Source organism: Ursus americanus, chromosome 21 (assembly GCF_024610735.1).
Source record: "Ursus americanus isolate L20-20 chromosome 21, mUrsAme1.1.p, whole genome shotgun sequence".
Classification (NCBI taxonomy): domain Eukaryota; kingdom Metazoa; phylum Chordata; class Mammalia; order Carnivora; family Ursidae; genus Ursus; species Ursus americanus.
This window is the reverse complement of record NC_142147.1, coordinates 35,111,911-35,130,524: the sequence shown is the minus strand read 5'-3', so window position 1 is coordinate 35,130,524 and position 18,614 is coordinate 35,111,911. Positions and strand designations below refer to the sequence as shown.

General features: G+C 44.0%; 1 protein-coding gene across 1 annotated transcript in view; it reads right to left on the bottom strand.

Moving 5' to 3' along the window:
* The window catches only part of CDH13 (cadherin 13), a 984,218-nt gene that overhangs the window by 469,211 nt on the left and 496,393 nt on the right, over nucleotides 1-18,614 (bottom strand). The window contains exon 5 of the mRNA XM_045796090.2: nucleotides 2,581-2,733. Within this exon, the coding sequence (XP_045652046.2) occupies nucleotides 2,581-2,733 (153 nt within the window). The remainder of the gene's footprint in view (nucleotides 1-2,580; nucleotides 2,734-18,614) is intronic.

Sequence of the window (18,614 nt, the reverse complement as noted above, 5' to 3'; positions counted from 1 at the left end):
TAACTTGACAATGGCAAGGCCTCTGGTATCCTGTAAGTCTTCTTTAACATATGAAAGTATTTTCTCAACCTCCCTTTTTTCCTTACCTCCCCCAACCCCATAGTATATAATCAGCCACCTCTCACAACCCCAGTGCAGCAGCTCTTTCTGCCCACGGGTCCTGTCCCCGTGCTTTAGTGCTTGAATAAACCACCAACTTTGCACCAAAGACGCCTCAAGAATTCTTTCTTGGGCGTCGGCTCCAGACGCAACCCCACTGAACCTCGGGAGTATTCGGTGTCCTCATCAGTACTATACCCGTTTCATAAGATCAGAGAGAGTTAAGTGGGTTGCCCAAGGTCACACAGCTCAGTAAGTAGCAGTACTGAGCCTCAAAGGGCAATTTGCTACACCCCGAGCTCTGAAACTAAGAAATTATAACATGTATCCGTACACGACAGGCATGGAAGGAGACGAGGCCGTGCACCTGTGGGCTAATGCTGGCTTTTCCCACAGCAGCTGGACCCTGACAGCAGCCTCGTTACATCTGGTTGCTGTTGAGGTCACCACTTTCCGAGGGAGCAACATTCAGTTTCTAGAATAACCAGATCCCCAGGTGTATACTAAGGACGCTCTGCTCACCCTTTGGTGATTTCGGACAGACTGTCCCCCTGCAGATGCTCGCAGCACCTACCCTTTGGCAAAGGTGCACAGCGGGGTCTGGGAGGCCCCCTCCTGTTCCCCAGACCCAGGAGCCTCGGGCACATTGTCCGGTGTGAGATCTGCTGGCAGACAGGGTTCCAGCACCTTCCCTGGGCAGCTTGTATTTGTCCAGTACTTGAATTCCTCCAAAACCCTCACACTGTGTTCTCCACCCTGGAAACTCAGAGCAATCCGATAGGGAGGTGAGTGTGACTCACATTTTATGGACGGGATCGTGAGGCCCAGAGCTTACATGGTCTATCCCAAGGTCAACAACTCGGGCTGACAGGGCAGGCGAGATCCCATGGTACCTGTTTCCCAGCCAGAACACTTACTTTTCAATGCAGTGTCTCTCCACCCTCTGTCTGCAGTAAAGGGACAGCACACCGGTTTGAGGGAGAGGCAGTAGTGTTGCTAACGTGGGATTGGATTATTCTCATGTGGTGTTTTGACCAAGAAAACCAGAGATGCTAAATCTTGTCCTTATAAATTGACGACCACCAATCCTGATCCTGAGAAGTGCACAGGCCCGGGCCATGATGACAGAAGACAAACATTGTTGACTGAGCCTTGTTCCCACTGAGCCTTGTCCCCTGCAAGCTGCCTGCTTGCAGCTCAGTGCACTGCGCCCAATGGAGGGCTTTTCCTGAAAATGGCTGGGAATTCCATCTCATTCCTCAAAGAATGAGCTCACTACCCTCAGAGGCCTGGATCCATAACACAGGCAGTGAAAGGGAACTCTTGGGGGTTGTTGTAGAGAAGGGAGACGACTGACCTCCAGCCCATATGAGATTTAGTGCTCACACCAATATCTGTTTGCCACTGCTTTGGTCTGTCTGTCCCGAATGGGTGCCCACTTCTGAAACTATTGTTTTACAAAAAGCCTTTTATTTCTCCATAAAAAAGTAACTTGAGGGGCAACTGAGTGGCTCAGTCAGTTCAGCGTCCTACTTTTGGTTTCAGCTTTGGTTATGATCTCAGGGTTCTGGGATTGAGCCCCGCGTTGGGCTCCGTGCTCAGCAGCGAGTCTGCTTGAGCTTCTCTCTCTCTCTCTCTCTCTCTCTCTCTCTTTGCCTCTCCCTCTGCCCCTCCCCCTGCTCACTCTCTCTCTTTCTCTCTAAAATAATAAATAAATCTTAAAAAAAGTAGCTTAAGTGCTTTGTAGAAAAATCAGAAAAACAAAGAAAAAGTCAATAACACCCAAACACAACCATTAAGACTTTGATTTTTCTTCCATCATGTTTCTTCACAAATCTACACCCGTCGTGAAATGTGCAAACACTCAATCTGCATGGAGGCTACCATATGTGTTTGTGTGTCTGTTTCCACTCGATATTTGAATTTCTCCCATATAACTAGAACTTCTTCAAATATATTTTAAATGGTTGTTCAAAACCTTGCAAAATTGTGCCATAATTTGACCACTACCCCATTGCTGGATATTTAGCAAAATTGACTCCATTTTAAGGGTCATATCTTGCTATAACCTCATTGGACAAAAATCTAAATTCTTCCTTATTTCCTTAGGACAGACTTCTAAAAGTACAACAATCCCATCCAAGGGTTCACACCTTTTATAGCTATTTATAATTGAGCTGGTTTTTGGAAAAGCCAAAGCTGCCCTCATGGTTCTGACCTCCTCTGAGATCCCCCAAGGGTCCCCCTTCTTGGTCTCCAGTGCCCAAAGTCTCACAGAGGCCTGCAGGCTCTGTTGATGAGAAAGAGGCCCCCACTGTTACCCTGTTGGGGTTCAACGCCACTCGGCTCCCACAGAGACACACTTAAAGCCGCACAGCCCTGGGTTTGATGAAGCACAGAAATAACGAGCTCAGTGGGAAGACAATAGTCTTGGAAAAGCCACATGTCTGCGTGCAGGGTGGGCACTCGAGGACTACTCACTTGATAAGTAGCGATCATTTCTCTGTCCAAGGTCCGTGTCACGGAGACGCTACCCGTGTTCTCATTGATTCTGAAAATTCCTTTAGGCTCTTGATCCACTCCCTTTCCGGTGAGCCGGAACTTAGACCCTTCCGGTCTGTCACTATCGACTACCTGGTCAGAGAAACAGAACGACATTTAAGGCTCTGGCTGGAACACAGACAAAGCACATTTTCAGCATAGCTCGGTGACCAATCCACTAATCATAGGTGCCAACACAGAGCGGCCGGATAAACTTGACTAAGGCAGCTTCACCAAAAATAGCATCATTGCTTAACACCTTTCATCCTGACGTGCAAATCTTTTCAGCTTACAGCTGGGGAAGCTTACCAGCCTGGGGGTAGGGGGATGGACTTGGAGGGATGGATCTAGGAGAGAAATCACTCAAGGACATTCAAGATTGGACATTTTTATTGTTATTCTCAAGAAAGAGATTTTTTTTTCTTCCTGTAAGCTAGACCAAATAGACAATGGGGAAAAAGTGAGTGGGTAATCCTGTAGTGGGCAGGCATTGACCGAAGTTCTAACTAGTTACAAAACTCAGTCATCAACAATGCCACCTGTACCTTTGCTTCTGTGGAGTAGGCACGGTGCTCAGGAAGCATTTTACACATATTTGCACACTTAAAAAACAAACCTCATGACAATGCTGGTGGTAGGGGACATTATCATTCATACTTAATGGGTGAGTCAGTGAGACATAGTGAGATGAAGCCCTGGTCGCTACTAAAGAGATGAAGACGGGATTCAGAACCCACCTGCCGTATCTATAGGGACATTGCTATGCAACGCTGACACTGCTGAATTGAAGGTAATTCCCTACAGGTTGTCAGCCTTGATGTGACATTTGAAGAGAAGTCAGATGATACGATCGAGGAAGATCGGTCTAGGCAGAGGGAATAGTGCAGACACAGATAGTAAGCAGGCTGGGGGAGAGCCTACACAACTCCAGAACCTGGGAGTCATTAGCGTGGTTTGAGTGAGGTTGAGGGGTAATTGGGAACCAAACTATGGTGGTTGTTTTTTTTCTTTCAAACTATGCTTTTTTTGGTTTTGTTTTGTTTTGTTTTTAATAGCGTTTGAAGATTCCCAGCTAAAGAGAGAACCATTATTTGCATGAATTGGTTCTAGAGTTTGTCCAAGGATTCATGTATATTTAATGTCACTTTATCATCCATATCTGTGAACACGAATTCGATGGTAACAATTTTTTCCCCCGACGGTAATAATTTAAAGGTCACAACCGCAGTAGACATTCAGGACAGATAGCTAGATGAAAGCTGATACTGACCCAGCTGTAACCAATCTACAAATGACCAGGCTCCTATTGGAACACTGTCACGGGTACCTGGAGGGTTTCCAGGGACAGAACAGGAAATGGGCCTTCTGGTGGAGTCAGCCTCCCTCAGAGGCCATTGCTGTGGGCGCCAAGCTTGCAATTCCGATGTCTGCCACCAAGTGGCAGTGGTGCCTAAGGCAGCATGACCTTCATGCCCAGGTTCCTCTGCTGTGACCAGTTGAGGCAGAGCCTGACACAGTTCCATACAGCAATGTTGGTTGTTTTTTTTTTTCTTCCTGATTTAAAATTTTACTTAAATACATTGAGAGTTTTGATTAAACACCAATTATCCCTGTTTGCATTTTTAAGATTAACATAAAATATCATTTAAAGCAAGACTAAAAATAAGGCATGTGATATCTTCTGATGAAAAGAGTTTTTAATCACTGCTTGACTTGATTTAATCCAACTGACATTCTCCCCATGACCCACTCCCTCCTGCTTGGGGCTCCATGAGGTCAACAGCCTCAGCCTGTTGGGATCACCCTGGGATCCCAGTGCCTGGCGCAGTGCCTGGCACACAGCAGGAACCAGTTCCAATGTCTGTCTAACATAGAACACCACTGTTCAGGCAGACGTAGGCCCTAGTCCTAGCTTAGCCCATGGTCAGCTCTGGGACCTGGAACATGGTTCCTTGCCTTTTTGGCTCTCCATTTCCTCATCTATAAAATGAGGAAAACACCCTTCGTGCCCCAGGGTTGCTGAGCGTTTAATGAGATAGTGTGTGCAAAGTGCACTTCTTGGCACACAGAAGGGCTCAATGAATTGTAGCTAATGATTATCATACTGAGTAATAATCACAACAAAATCACACCGACACACCTTCGTTGTCATAGGATAAGACAGAGACTTCCAGGCATAAAAAAAAAGCATCTTAACCATAATACTAAAAAAGAACCCCTTTCTAAGAGAGCAAATTTCCTTTTAAAACACAAGACTCACAAACATCTCTGGTTTAAGAGAAGTGCTCTGGAAACAGGTTTACTGTGGGAAGGGGCTGCCAACCAAAACCCGATTTCTTTGTCACCTCCCTGTTTACTTGTCCCTCCTTCCCCATTTTACCACTTCAGCCCAACTGTGGATTAAAACCTCTTCCTCTTGCTCCCCTAAGCACTTAAGGTAGGCAGGTCCTCCCCAAAGGACATATTAAGTCAGGAGACAGTCTGACGGGAAATGAATATGGAAATTGACATGAGCTCTGGTGCTCCCAGGAATGGACTTCTGACCCTATCTGTGTCCCAGACACAGCTCACTGGTGAAGACCTGCCAAGGGAAGTCTTCTGTGCTCTGATCTCCTTTCTGGACACTTTCCTGCTCAGAAAGTGCTGGAAGTATAGCACCCCAGGCTTTCTGGAAGGCATGCAGTGGGAGATGGTCCTGAAGGCTCTACTGGGGCAAATATGGACACCCTCCCACTTCTCTGTTTGTCCCATAGCACTGAATTCTGGACCCAGAAATTGCCCCTGGGGTCACCTTTCCTCCTGCCATAAAGGTCAGGTCTGGGTCATTTCTTTGCTCTCAGAGAGCTTGAGCCACCTGACCCCACAGAAGCCGGGGTCTTGGCTGCTGGATTTAAATGACTTCTTCCCAGAGAAGAAGGAAGACCCGCTGTGAGCACCTGCTTCGTGCTGCATGACTCCTCTCTCTCAATATTTCTGTTTCTAAAGACTTGGCTTTTGACAGATCTACTGAATCTGCCTCCTGGTCCTCAGAACCATGTCCACTTTGAAGGAGGGCCACACCAAGTATGGCACCCACAGACTAATGAGCATTATGGGGCCACTAGCCCAGGGGTCTCAAGATGTGTTTCCCTGGACCAGCATAGGCATCGCCTTGTTAGAAATGCAAATTCTCAGGCCCCACCCGGAGCTCTGGAATCAGAGCTGGGGATGGGGCTGGTGACATGGGCTTTAACAAGTCCCCTGATAATTCTGATGCACACCCCAGTTTGCGGACCACTGATTTGGACAGATTTCAGCACCATCTATACTCATTATAACTGGTGCTGGTTTCCACTGCTACCGTTTGGAGCATTCTGCTGACAAAAGGCTGGGTCTGTTTGCTACTCCTCTCTAGACCTATTTTAAACATATGACACTATTAGGAACTCTTTAAAAACCTGTTTTCTAGAATGTCAGTAAAGCAGAGTTGCTACTTCCCCAAGACTGACATCTCCACCTGCGTCCAAACACCCCAAGGCTTAGAGAAACCTCAGAGGGGCAAGCACAGGGTGGGGGTTGCCTTCCAGGGAAATGCCAGGAATCCTGGCTCGGTTTAGATTTAGGAATCACCCACCATCTCTCCGGCTTCTTGTTCCCTCGGTGGGATTTCAGAGGGACCCCAGCCCACTTCAACCTCACTGATCTGGGGAGATAGCAGGTGTGCAATGACCACGAAGCCAAGGAGGCTTTTAGCCACACATCAAACCTATTCCATGCTAATCAAGCGGGTTTCCGGAAGAGCTTTATTACACGGTGCGAGACTGTGGAAAATGGCCCTGTGCTACTCCCTGGCTGTGGCCCCGGGGGGTGGTCCTTTTGTTGTTGTTTAATGTGATGGGATTTAAGAAATCCGGGGCCCTCTTTCTGGTCAGAACAAATCCTGCTGTGAGTCTCTGCTCCTGCAACAGCTGTTAACACCCATTATACCACATAGCAGGGCTTCACAATTAGCTGGTCTTTCCTATTGGTCTTTGTAATTCAGCACTTCTTTTCACAGTGGGATTTTTTTTTTTTTCCCTTTACTTACTTACCCTCTGAGTTTGAATGGAAAAAAACCATAGCTAATGATGAGAAAGAACTCGGGCCCTGGGTACCAACAGCCTGGAAGGGCGTGTGAACAGCCCACAGGCACTTTGCTGCATACCTGGGTAAAGTGACTTCCCAGAGAGCCATGGGGTGGCCAGCACAACAGCTCTCTGGGTGGCATGGCACAGCTGGGACCAGAGTCCTCTGTACCTAAGGAGGCCTGGAGCAGGCAGTGATTGCTTGATCTGAATTGCAAAGGCCGGTCCTGCTGCATATTTCCTACAGATTAGCACATTATGGGCAAACTGAGGCCCTCCTCTGAATCCCCTAAGTCCTGTTCCCACCTCTGTCCTCTAGTTGTGTGTAGTTTTAAGGTAATCTTCCATGAATTTATACATATGCGCACTCATAGAATATACAGCAGTTTTGATTGTTTTTACACAAGTAGGATCATTCTCTACAAATTATTCCACAATTTTTTTTTCTATCCAATGTGACTGGAATACATTAAAAAAAAGTTTACATATAAACTTTTGGGGGGAATAATTTTACATTTACAGAAATGTTGCAAAGATAGTACAGATTTCCCATTTACCTTTCATCCAATTTCCCCAAATGTTAACATCTTGCATAACACGGTCACAACTACGTGATACGTGACTATGAACTAACCAAGCTCTAGATTTTGTGTATTCAGGTTTCTCTAGATTTTCCACTTCTATACTTTTTCTGATCAAAATCCAGTCCAGGGGCGCCTGGGTGGCACAGCGGTTAAGCGTCTGCCTTCGGCTCAGGGCGTGATCCCGGCGTTCTGGGATCGAGCCCCACATCAGGCTCCTCCACTATGAGCCTGCTTCTTCCTCTCCCACTCCCCCTGCTTGTGCTCCCTCTCTCGCTGGCTGTCTCTCTCTGTCGAATAAATAAATAAAATCTTTAAAAAAAAAAATCCAGTCCAGAACCCCACATGACCTTTAGTCAATGTGGTTTTTAATTTTCATTCTGGTTTCTGTGTGGTTCAGACTCTTGCTTCATTGCACTGACATCAGTCTTTTCCCCATGGAATAGGTATTCTATATATAAATATGACACAGTCACAAACCTTTGTATACCATATTTGCTGAAGAGCTTCTGGCCCTAATCTCCTGTGTCTATACTTGAACTCCGATCTCCACTGGAGAGAGACTTCTGCCTGTTTATTCTAAAGGCCTAGAATGGTACCTAGTGCAATAAGTATTTGCATACTGATTAAGTAAATCAATGTGATCATCACCTCCTCACTGGCCTGCAAGTTTCTGATTTCTTTTTTCTCATCTCCTGTTCTAATTGCTACCAGAATGGGCATTCTAAAATACAAACGCAAATCTCACCATGACAGTTCCCAGCCTAGAACTCATCATGGCTCCCTATTGCTGCCAGGGTCAATTCTCAGGGGCCCTCCTGATGGGTCCGCACCTGATTCTACAATTCTAACTTTGGCCAAACCAACCACAGGCCTTCTGAACTTTGTTGACTTTCTTTGGACCTAGGGCAGCTGGACTCCTGGCCCCCAGCCTGTTGGAGACCCCCTCCTCATCTTCCTGGACTCAGCACCAGGAATTGCCCACTTACTGAAGCTTCTCTTGACCTCCTCTGCCATGCTCCATGAGGATTGAACCTCATCCTCGGAGCTTAGCCCTGCTCACCAGCGAGGTCTATTATAGCAAAGAGAGCAGATGGTCTCCTTGTTGGTGGTGGTGATTGTCCCTTGGGCTATTTATTTCTTATTCTCTTTGAAATTTCCTGGGTCTGGAGCACAGAAGATACTTGATTAAAGCTTGAGTAAAGAAGTGCAACTTTATCTGCAGGTTTTTATAGGATCACAAAATGCTCATAAACCCAAACTCATATATTAAAAATAAGGTCGGTTGTCCTAAACTTTTTTTTTTTTTTAAATCTGGTCCCTTTACCTGTGCAACACCAAAACCTTTTCATTCCTCTTTTTACAAATCCCTAAAGTTAACTTCCTGGGCAGTGGTAATGCCTCGGAGTCAGGAAGGGGCTTAGAGCCCTCCTCATCCTAATAATCTGCAAAGGTCCCCTTCTGTGGAGACCCCTTGTCTAAGTAGACATTGTGCTTGCTGGCAAAGCAGTTCTAAGACGAATACCCTGGCACTTCTTCCCTGTCACAGCCAACTAAAGTGATGCCTCTAATTCTTCTCTATTTAGGAAATCAGGAGACATTTATTTCCAAAAGATTGAAGACTACACACACACACACAATATGATAAAAAAGGTGAACAACTAAAAAATAATTCACTCCCCCCCCATCACCAAAGGGAATAAGTCACATGTGAATAGTATAGGTCTTTGGAGAATAGAGGATGGATATTTTTCCTTCACCCTTAGAATATTTTTGGTAATTATTTTTTTAAACATGTAAGAGGAATTGCTGGAGCTTGATGTACATGCCAATTTTGAAGATGTTGTCTATTCCATGTAAATAGGGGGAAAAAACCCACTTACTGCCTTCTATAGTTATTAGAAGGCATTTGTTTTATCATTAGATTGGTTCCCTAAGGTGATCTGTAAGCGCTAATTAATTTCCAGCTGTGGTTTAGTCCTTGACATGCCTTTGAACTTGGCTGTTCAGTGGTCTGGGCAGCTGTTAGATCCATGCCCTTCCCTCCCCCTGGTGCTGCTCAACTACTTTCAGCCGCTAGGTCATAAATTAACGAGGAGAAGTAGGGAAAACCCTGGGCCAAGAGTCCCAATCCCCTGGTGCAGAAACATTGAACCAACGCCCTGGCAAAACACTGAAGGTGGATGATAGCCCCAGACCCCCCGCATACTCTCGTGGTTCTCATCCTAGCTAGGGCTGGCTGTGTCCACGCCAAGTTCGAAGGGTTCCCATGGTGCTGTGGAGGTCACTACGGTTAAGGGCAGGGTGGTGCCCTCGGGAAGAAGCACAAGATGAAGGGATGTCTAAATCCACTATCCTTACTATTAGTACTATTAGTACCATCACCACACTAGCTTTGTTTCTCTTCTTTTATAACAAAGACATTTAAGATTATGCCTAAGTACAGCTTATGCTGAGTTCCATAACATTCAGTGTTAATTTGTGGGCAGGCTTTTGGCATTATTTTCTGATAGTTTATACTCTTTGGTGTATTTTCTCTAGGCTATAGATTTTTTTATGAGACTATTTCTTAATTTATGAATATTTATAATATTTTATTTCCAACTTATATAATAATGTGGCTTATGAAATTTCTACTTTTGGGGTTTTAAAAACATTTATCAGTGGCCAAGTGTGATATCGTCTTTACTAAATGATCCATTGACTCACGGAAAGAGTACTCTGCAGCATTATTCATGATGGCCAAGATGCGGAAGCAACGCAAGTGTCCAACAATGGATGAATGGATAAACCAAAGGTGGTATATCCATAAAATGTAATATTACTCAGTCTTAAAAAAGAAGGGAATTCTGACACATGCTATAATATGGAAGAAACTTGAGAATGTTATGTGAAGGGAAATAAGCCAGTCACAAAAAGACAAATGACGTATGACCCTGCATCTCCAAATTTGTAATTGGCACAATGCCATTCTCACTGCAGGAACTCAGTTTATGTTTGTTGATAATATATACCAAACTCATACCACCATTCACTCAGCTTCATGGTTAGTTTCTCTCCCATGACTTTTGAAAAGATGTTTCCTTCCTCTAACACACAGTCTCCCTCCACCTCCTTTTGTTCCATTCAAAGCATTTATTGACCATTTATGAGTCCCAGAGACCTTGCTGTTCTCAGGAGCTCACACTTCTATGCATTCCCTGAAGTCTAGATTATGCAACATCACACATGTGCTGGAAGATGCTATAGCAGATCAGAGAAAGAGGGTCATTTTTGGATCATTCAGTCATTATGTCTTTCTTGTCTGGACCCAAACCCATTCATTGGCCATTAGTATCACACGTTTGCATTCTTTCTCATCTAATAGACTAATTGGGATCCTTAGCTGTCACTTCCTGGATTTCTGGTTTCTTAATGCAGGCTTTGAGTTATACTCCCCTGCTCATTGGGTCCCTTCTAAACATTTTCCTTGATCTTGACTCATGTTGTTCTACTGAAAATCAAGATGGTCCCTGACATCTCTGGTAAAAACTCTTGATCTTCTATACCTGCAGTCTATTCTATTTATGGATGACTTAATGATAGCAGGGAGTCGTCATTGAGGCTGTGCTCTTCTGGCTCCTCTCTTTCTGGGCACATGGTAGGACTATATTTCCCCAGCCACTTGAAGTTGATTGTGGCCATATGACTTACTTTGGCCAATGAAGTGTGAGTGAACATGACATGTGTCACTTCAGCCAATTCTGAGCAAAAGCTTTAAGAGCTATGGTGTGCTTATCTGTGTTCATTTTTGCTTTCTCCATGTGACCAGCAATTTTCTAAATAGTGGTGACTTCATCACCTAGATCCCAAGAAAAGAATGGTGGTGAGGAGAAGCAGAGCCTCTATAACCCTCAATGGATATAGAGCTTAATTAAACCTCTGTTACTTTGATCAACTGACATTTGGGATTGTTTATCACTAGTTCAGAGCCTAACCTACCCTGACTAATGCACAGAGTATCTAGGAGAACATGGTTGGAAGACAGGAAAGGATGTGTCTGCATCCCAGCTCAGAACTCATGAGCAATGTGGACTTTTGTAAGCAATATGGTCTCTCTGAGTCTCACTCCCACTCTCTGCAAAATGGGGGAAATAATGCCCATCCTAAGAAGAATATGGTGAGTAAATGATCTGAGAGATATGCAATGTTTAAATACATAAAATGTTCAATAATGCAACTGTTCTTTTTATAACTGTTAAATGATGATAATGACGATGACAAGGAGGAGGAGGAGGACAATGACACAGCTACTTTTTATTGAACATGAACTCTTTGCCATACTCTATCCTAAACATTTTACATACAATGGTTTATTTAATCCTTACAACAACTCTGTGGAATAGGTACTGATATTAATCTTCACTTTACAGAGGAATAAACTGAGTCCCACACACCTTGGCAAAGTCAGCTAGGAAACAACTTCAGATTTGAATCCAAGTACCTGGAGCCCATGGTTTTAAGCCTGACTCCATATGGCCAACTAATCAATGTGTGCTGGGTTGAGCGGAAACAACGAAGTAGAATCAACAAAGCTCCAGAGCCTGGTGCTGTTGACAGTGCTCCAGTTTGGCCTCCTGGTGACATGCCCACCCCGTGAAGGCTGAGAGCAAAGATGTTCATCTCAGGCGTTATGCCAGTGGCAGAGGCAAGATTAGGGACTTTCAAGTCTCCATTCCCAGATTTATATGTATCCAGTGGGTCACCCATTCTCCCCATACATCAAATTCCTGGCAGGAATATTTTTACCTTCTCACACCTTCTTAGCTTTGTCATAGTAATGGCATAATTTGGAGGTTTCTGCATGCATTCTGACATTTAAAGGATAATAAATTAATCATGCCCTTGGGCACCGTTGAAATATACACACTTAATCTCTTACCAACTTTCCTTCCTTGCCATTGCTCTGCTCCTCTCCCTTCCATCAGTTCAGATTTTTACAGTTCCCAAAGAAATATTAAACCAAATATTTATGCACTCATCTGAACCACAGTTCAGAGAAAGCAATGTAACAAAATCATCATTATGAACTTGGAGCTATTCCCGTTTGGAAGTAATAAACACGAACAATTGAACAATTTCTCCCTGGAAATGCATGTTGGCTGCCCTTTTGCTGAGAGTTTCAACATTATTCTTATTATTCTTATAATTCAGGACAAATTTTAATGTTAAGTCTGAAGCTTGGAAACACAAGCAGTGTCAAACATAAATAAAATTTCAATCATTTTCAATTGAAAGCCTGATACTCTATTCTGCCTTGCATGTACCTTGGTTAGAAGGACCTGTGCATGGCTTCAAAGTTCCTTATTCCCTGAAGCAGCTACTATCTCTCACAACTGGGTCACACACGATTAAAATCTCTCAAGGGCTCTCATGCCATCGCTTTCAGAGAAAACTCAGGCTCCTTCAGTGATGCATTCAAGGCTCTTTTACAACCCATACCCTGCCTCTGTCTTCAGCCTCATCTGTTGCTGAGTTCACACACATCCTCCCATCCTATTTTGCTGCCATTTACCCCAAAGGGCCTTGTTTGGGTCTACCCCTGTTTCAGTCCCGGGGTTACCCTCTCCTGACCCAGAGGCTCCTATCCAAAACCTGAGCCTGGTCAATCAGATCATCTCTTTGGGAAGCCTGGTATTGGGACAGGGAGACACTGAGTCAGTTAGCTAAGTAAGGGCTACTGACTCTGAAAGTCTTATCAGTGTAAAAGCCAAATGTACCATTTTGGGGAGACTCTTTCAGGCCATAAGTATGGACCTTGACAAAGAAAATTGTATACTTGGAAAACAGAGAGAGAGCAATGAATACCTGTGTGTATACAAAGCCAGTTTAGGTTCAAGCCCTGCAGATGGTGAATTACCCTCTCCAGTATTACTTAATCTTAAACCTCACACTTGGTCTTTAAATTATACTTTTCTACCAAAATATCAGAGTCCCCTTTCCCAATGGTGTCTGGTAAATGGCTTTAATTCACCAGGATATTACCAAGTATATATCTGTAGAGCTCATTCCTTCACTGTCCCTGAGTTCTCTAATTAACATCCATCTATTCAGTGAGGGCTTTCATGACCACCTTATTAAAAAAAAAAATAGTGGCTTCCCTCCCAGCATCATTCTCTATGTCCATTACTCTGTTTTATTTTTCTTCACAGAACCCATCATCACCTGACATAGTTATCTGTTTATTATCTCTATTTACCATTAAAATATATGCTCCATGTTATCAGGGACCTCTGTTTTGTTCATGGTTGTGAAAAGTGCATGGTGCATAGGAGACACTCAACTATTTTGTAATAAATAAAGAAGCTGTATAAAGAGAAACTGAAATGAGAGACCACACTGTCAGAAAGGAAAGGAAATGAATGCATAAATCAATGAGCTTACACAGCTATCTTGATTTCAAAATGGCTTACCACTTTCTGGTAAGGACCAACTTTACTTCTTGGGCTTGAGTTATGAGAGATACTCTGGTATTGTCCCAAGAGAGTCATTTCAAGTGGCCTGCTAATTAAATGATCCCAATGAAACACGCACATTTTTAAGAGTAGAGCGGTGTGCTCCTTGAAAATTAACAGGCAGCTGGATGCAATGGGATCGACTTGGGTAAACATCTTTCTAAAATTTGGTTTTTCTAGGGAAGTCCAACAAGAGAGAATCATACAAACTCTAAGTAAATAACGACTTTGGCGAAGGGTTTCAAAAGATGCACGATAAATAAATCTCTGTTTAAACCCAACTCAGCCACTCTTGACCCATTGTGGGGCAAGGATTCTCTTCCATTCCCTGAACTCCATTTCTTTGGGTGCTGAGCACTATCCACCACCCCTGCCTCTGCAGTGCAGTGGTTTAGAAAATGATTTGTGGTCAGCTTATACTCTGGCTCTAGTTTGTCCTTGGGTTTGACCTTGAGTGAACCTTTCACCCCTCTGAACATCAGTTCCTTCTTCAGTTCAATGGGATGAGAGGTCCGAGCTCCCGAGGTCCTGGCGAGCACAGGGTGCTGTGGCTGGCACACAGTAGGTGCTCAACAAATACTAACAGTTATCATCTGAGTGTATCTAAACATAGCAACATGTCAATATCAGGAAGAGTAATTTTATAATTAAGAGGATTTTTTAAAACCTTCAAGTTTCATCCTAGATAATAATTGCTTTCATCGAGGTCTTATAAATGTCAGGCACCATGCTAAAGCTTTACGTATATTTTGCCAGGTAGTTACTGTTATTTCTATTGCAGAGGTAGGGAAAGTGAGAGTCAGGAGAGTGAAGTCATTTGTCTAACTGGGTTACACAGCTAGTGCTGGGGGCAGAGCCAGACATGGAGACCTCTGAGACCAGCTGAGTCGATCCAAAGCTGCAGATGCTGGTGTGACGCCAACTCCTGGCTGCTCAATTCCTCACAGCTAGACCAGATGCCTCCTCAAGGAGCAGGGCTGGTGGTTTCAAGGCTTTTGCTGGATTAGGAAGGGGATAGCTGGGTCTTGTTCACAGGGCTCCTGTTGAGCACACAAGCATGCTCAGACCCCAAGCCTGCACGGCACAGTGGGTGCTCACTATTACAGGGCCCAGGGCCCCAGCCCGTATGTGCAGATATACATGCTATGCAGTGGAAAATGAATGCATGCACAGTCCGGGAGCTTTCTGACTTGAAGCCAAACAAATTTACACAGGATCATTTGTCAGCTGCCTAAACCCCCTCCCTCCCAGCCTAGCTCATCCCGCCTCCCAAGTTCCTTAGTTGTTATAAGCTTATCACAGAAGTAAATCAAAATGTTCTCAAGAGGAGAAGAAAAGATAAAAGCAAAAAATGCAACATCCCCAAGAGAGGAATATTTTTTATAGTTCCACAACTCTAGCAACTCTGTCTTTAAAAAAAATCCATTATTTAATTTTAGTACCATGGAGGTGCTAGTGATGAATAATGGCTCCTCTTCTACCTTCTAGTATTTCTAAAATATTAATACTGGTTGGATACCTCTCTCCTAAGGGGAAGTAGGACTTGAATCTTTTATAGGCTCCTGAGCCCTGTTCCCATCCTATGAATTTATTCGATTACTACCAATCATATGCTCTGGGCTCTTCAAATTATGTCTGCACCAAAGGATGGGGGCCAGCCAGTGAGGCGGAGAGGGTAAAATAAGTTGCTAAGTAATCGTTTTCTCATTATTTTCTTTGTCTAAATCTCTACTCTTTTATTATCCATCAAGACGCACCTCCTGTCTCTACACTGGACTGGGGCTGTGAATCACAAATGGAAGCCACAAGGAGGCATCCAAACTTCTCAGCCCCTGGGGCAGACGTCCATCATGGCTAACAACGGTTCATGCATCATTAGCGGCAAATTGTTGATGTTAAGTTTTGAGCACTGAGTTCACACCGATTTATTCTTACAGGTCATAATGCTGTATGTCTGTATGTGTATGTATAGTGTGTGTATGTGTGCACGCTCTCCCTTTACACTTGGCAGAGAGAAGAGGGAATGAGGAGATGGTTTCAGAATAAACTAGAAATAGGACTGTAAGTTGTTGTAGTTGGCAATGAAGTTTTTTTTTTTTTTAATAAAAAAAGTCAGGTGTAGTTTTATCCCCTTTACAAAACTAATGTAAGTACACTAAGTAACATCTGGAAAATAAACCAAAGTAGAAGCTAGAAGAACAATGTGCTCTATGTTTCAACTGGATGCTGGATGTTATAACTACTTTAAAATATTGATGGCTTCCCTCCAGTCCCTTTTTTAAAAAGATTTATTTATTTTGAGAGAAAGAGAGAATGCGAGCAAGGGAAATGGCAGAGGGAGAGAGAAAGAATCTCCAGCACTCTCCATGCTGAGCGTGGAGCCCAATGTGGGGCTTGATCCCAGGACCCAGAGATCATGACCTGAGCCAAAATCAAGAGTCGGGTGCTTAACTGACTGAGCCACCCATGCGCCCTTTCTCTGTCTTTTAAATGCATACCACTGCATAAATACATTTTTAATTTTTTTTATCTTGAGATAATCATAGATTCACATGCAATTACAAGAAATTCCTTTTACCCAATTTCTCCCAATGGGTTTGAACATCAAGGTGGGAGAGATGGTCATCAATGAAGAAAAGGCAGATTTTGGGGATGGTGTGTAACGTAGCAACTACGCCTCCTGAAATCATGATGACTGCAATCCCCACCTGGCTGGCTGTGGCCCGACTCCCCCCCAAAGTGTCGCCACATACCTGCCCTTGGGTAGTGCTCCCAACTACCCGGTAAAGGCAGGTAAGTAAAATCAATTCCTATTTCATCTACTTTAGGATTACCTATTTGCTACTAAAACATTCTTTTTTTTTTTTTTTACTCTCTTTCTATCCTAAAGAAAAAAAAAACTAGTTAAATCATTTTCTTTTCATTCAAGAAAGGGAGAGAGAAAAACTGACCAGATCAATTTATCTCTTTATTGTTTGGCCATAAAAATGTCTGTCATAGGGGATGGTCCTGAATGGGAGGTGAGAAATACGTGCCCAGTGGAATGATCAATGACAATTTGGGAGGGCTGACATAGTTCCATTTATGTTTCTATCCTTCTTAATTGGGTGTTCTCCTTCTTCTCTAATGGAAGTACAGGATCCATGGAGAGATAGGAAAACAACGTGGTTTTCCTTTCTGTGCAATCATTTTGCTCTCAAAAACTAACAGCAAGCACGGTCGTCCTCGAAGTGCAATTCCTAAAAGGCCAAGGTTCTTCTGGGGACTCAGGACAGAGGTGACTTCTGTGGCCATGTTGGGGTGCACCTGAATCCTGCAGGGGCTATAACCAGAAGAAAGGAAAGCCCTAGGCCTCCTGGGGCATGCCAACATTATGTTATTTAGAAAAAAACTGATCTTCATTCTTTCAGATATCGGGATCAGGTATCCTGGAGGATTGTAAGGTGGAGAATCATACAAACTGTAAATGCTGGGATGCAGAAAAAATATTCCTTGTGTGAAAGGCAGTGTTTCTTTTCTTTCTTTTCTTTTTTTTTAGATGGGAGAGAGAGAGAGAATCTTAAGCAGGCTCTCTACCCAGCATGGGGGCCCAATGCAGGGCTCGATCCCATGGCCCCAAGATCATGACCTGAGCCGAAATCAAGAGTCTGAAACTTAACCAACTGAGCCACCCAGGCACCCCTGAATGTCAGCATTTCTAATGGAAATATTTGATTCTTTTTGATTCTCCCTTTCCATCTTGTGGGGGCAAGGGACAAATCAGAGAGAGACTGATATTAGTTAAGTGTCTGCTTTGGGACAACTAGCTAGGGGCTTCTCTTGTATTATTATATTATTTTCATAATCTAAAGAGGCATTGCTAGCCCCATTTCAGAGGAGGAAGTCAAACACTAAACAGCTGGAGTGGATTTTCCAGGAAGAGCTGTCCATCAGAGCGAGGCTGGTCTGATGGTGGGAAGAGGTCCATTTCTACCACCCCTTAGTGAAGACACAGAGTAAGACAGAAAAGGAGCCAGTGATTTAAGTTAGAAGCAGATACAGCAATGAATCCATCAAGTGACAGAGATAGGAACCCTCAAGCTCTCTGTTTTCTTGTTTTTAATTTTTTTATTACTTTCAGGGGAAGCTCTCTGTTTTTGAGCAACACTCTTGCACAATTGAATGGAATGTGGAGATTGTGGGAAAAGGTCTCAGGGAGACCCCGCCTGCTTCCACTGGGAATGGAGTCTCATACCCTCCATCCTGCAGAGAACCTGGGGTCTGCTCCAGAAAAGTACAGCTCTCCCACCCCCAAAGCGGTGGCGGAGAATAACGAACAATCCTTATCCTGGGCCCACATGTGGGGTTCAAAAAACACAGCTGGCAATATAGAGCTGGGGGTTCAAGTCCTCGCTCAGCCATGTAATTACCTGTGTGTCAGAGAATGCACTACGAATCTCTCTAACCCTCAGCTCCTTCCACCGTAAAACGGGAATAATACCCGCTTGGAGGATTGTTTAAATACTAAAATAGAGATAATGTAGGTAAAGAGCTGGCACCTGCGATGGCTCAAGATCTGTTAGCAAGGTAGCTATTATCAAGAACACCCTGCCACCTTTTCTTCAAGCGTAACTTCCCCATTTCCTTGGATGCTGACTATATTCCAGTTCACAGCGGCACCAGCCCAGGCAGAAACACTTGGCTTACCAGGCAAGCCAGGCAGCTAGGTATGTGCTCTCTGACCCCAACATTCCGATTATAACCTCCATGGAAGCCTCCATCTTGGCCAAATATCCCACTAAAATATACAAAGCTTA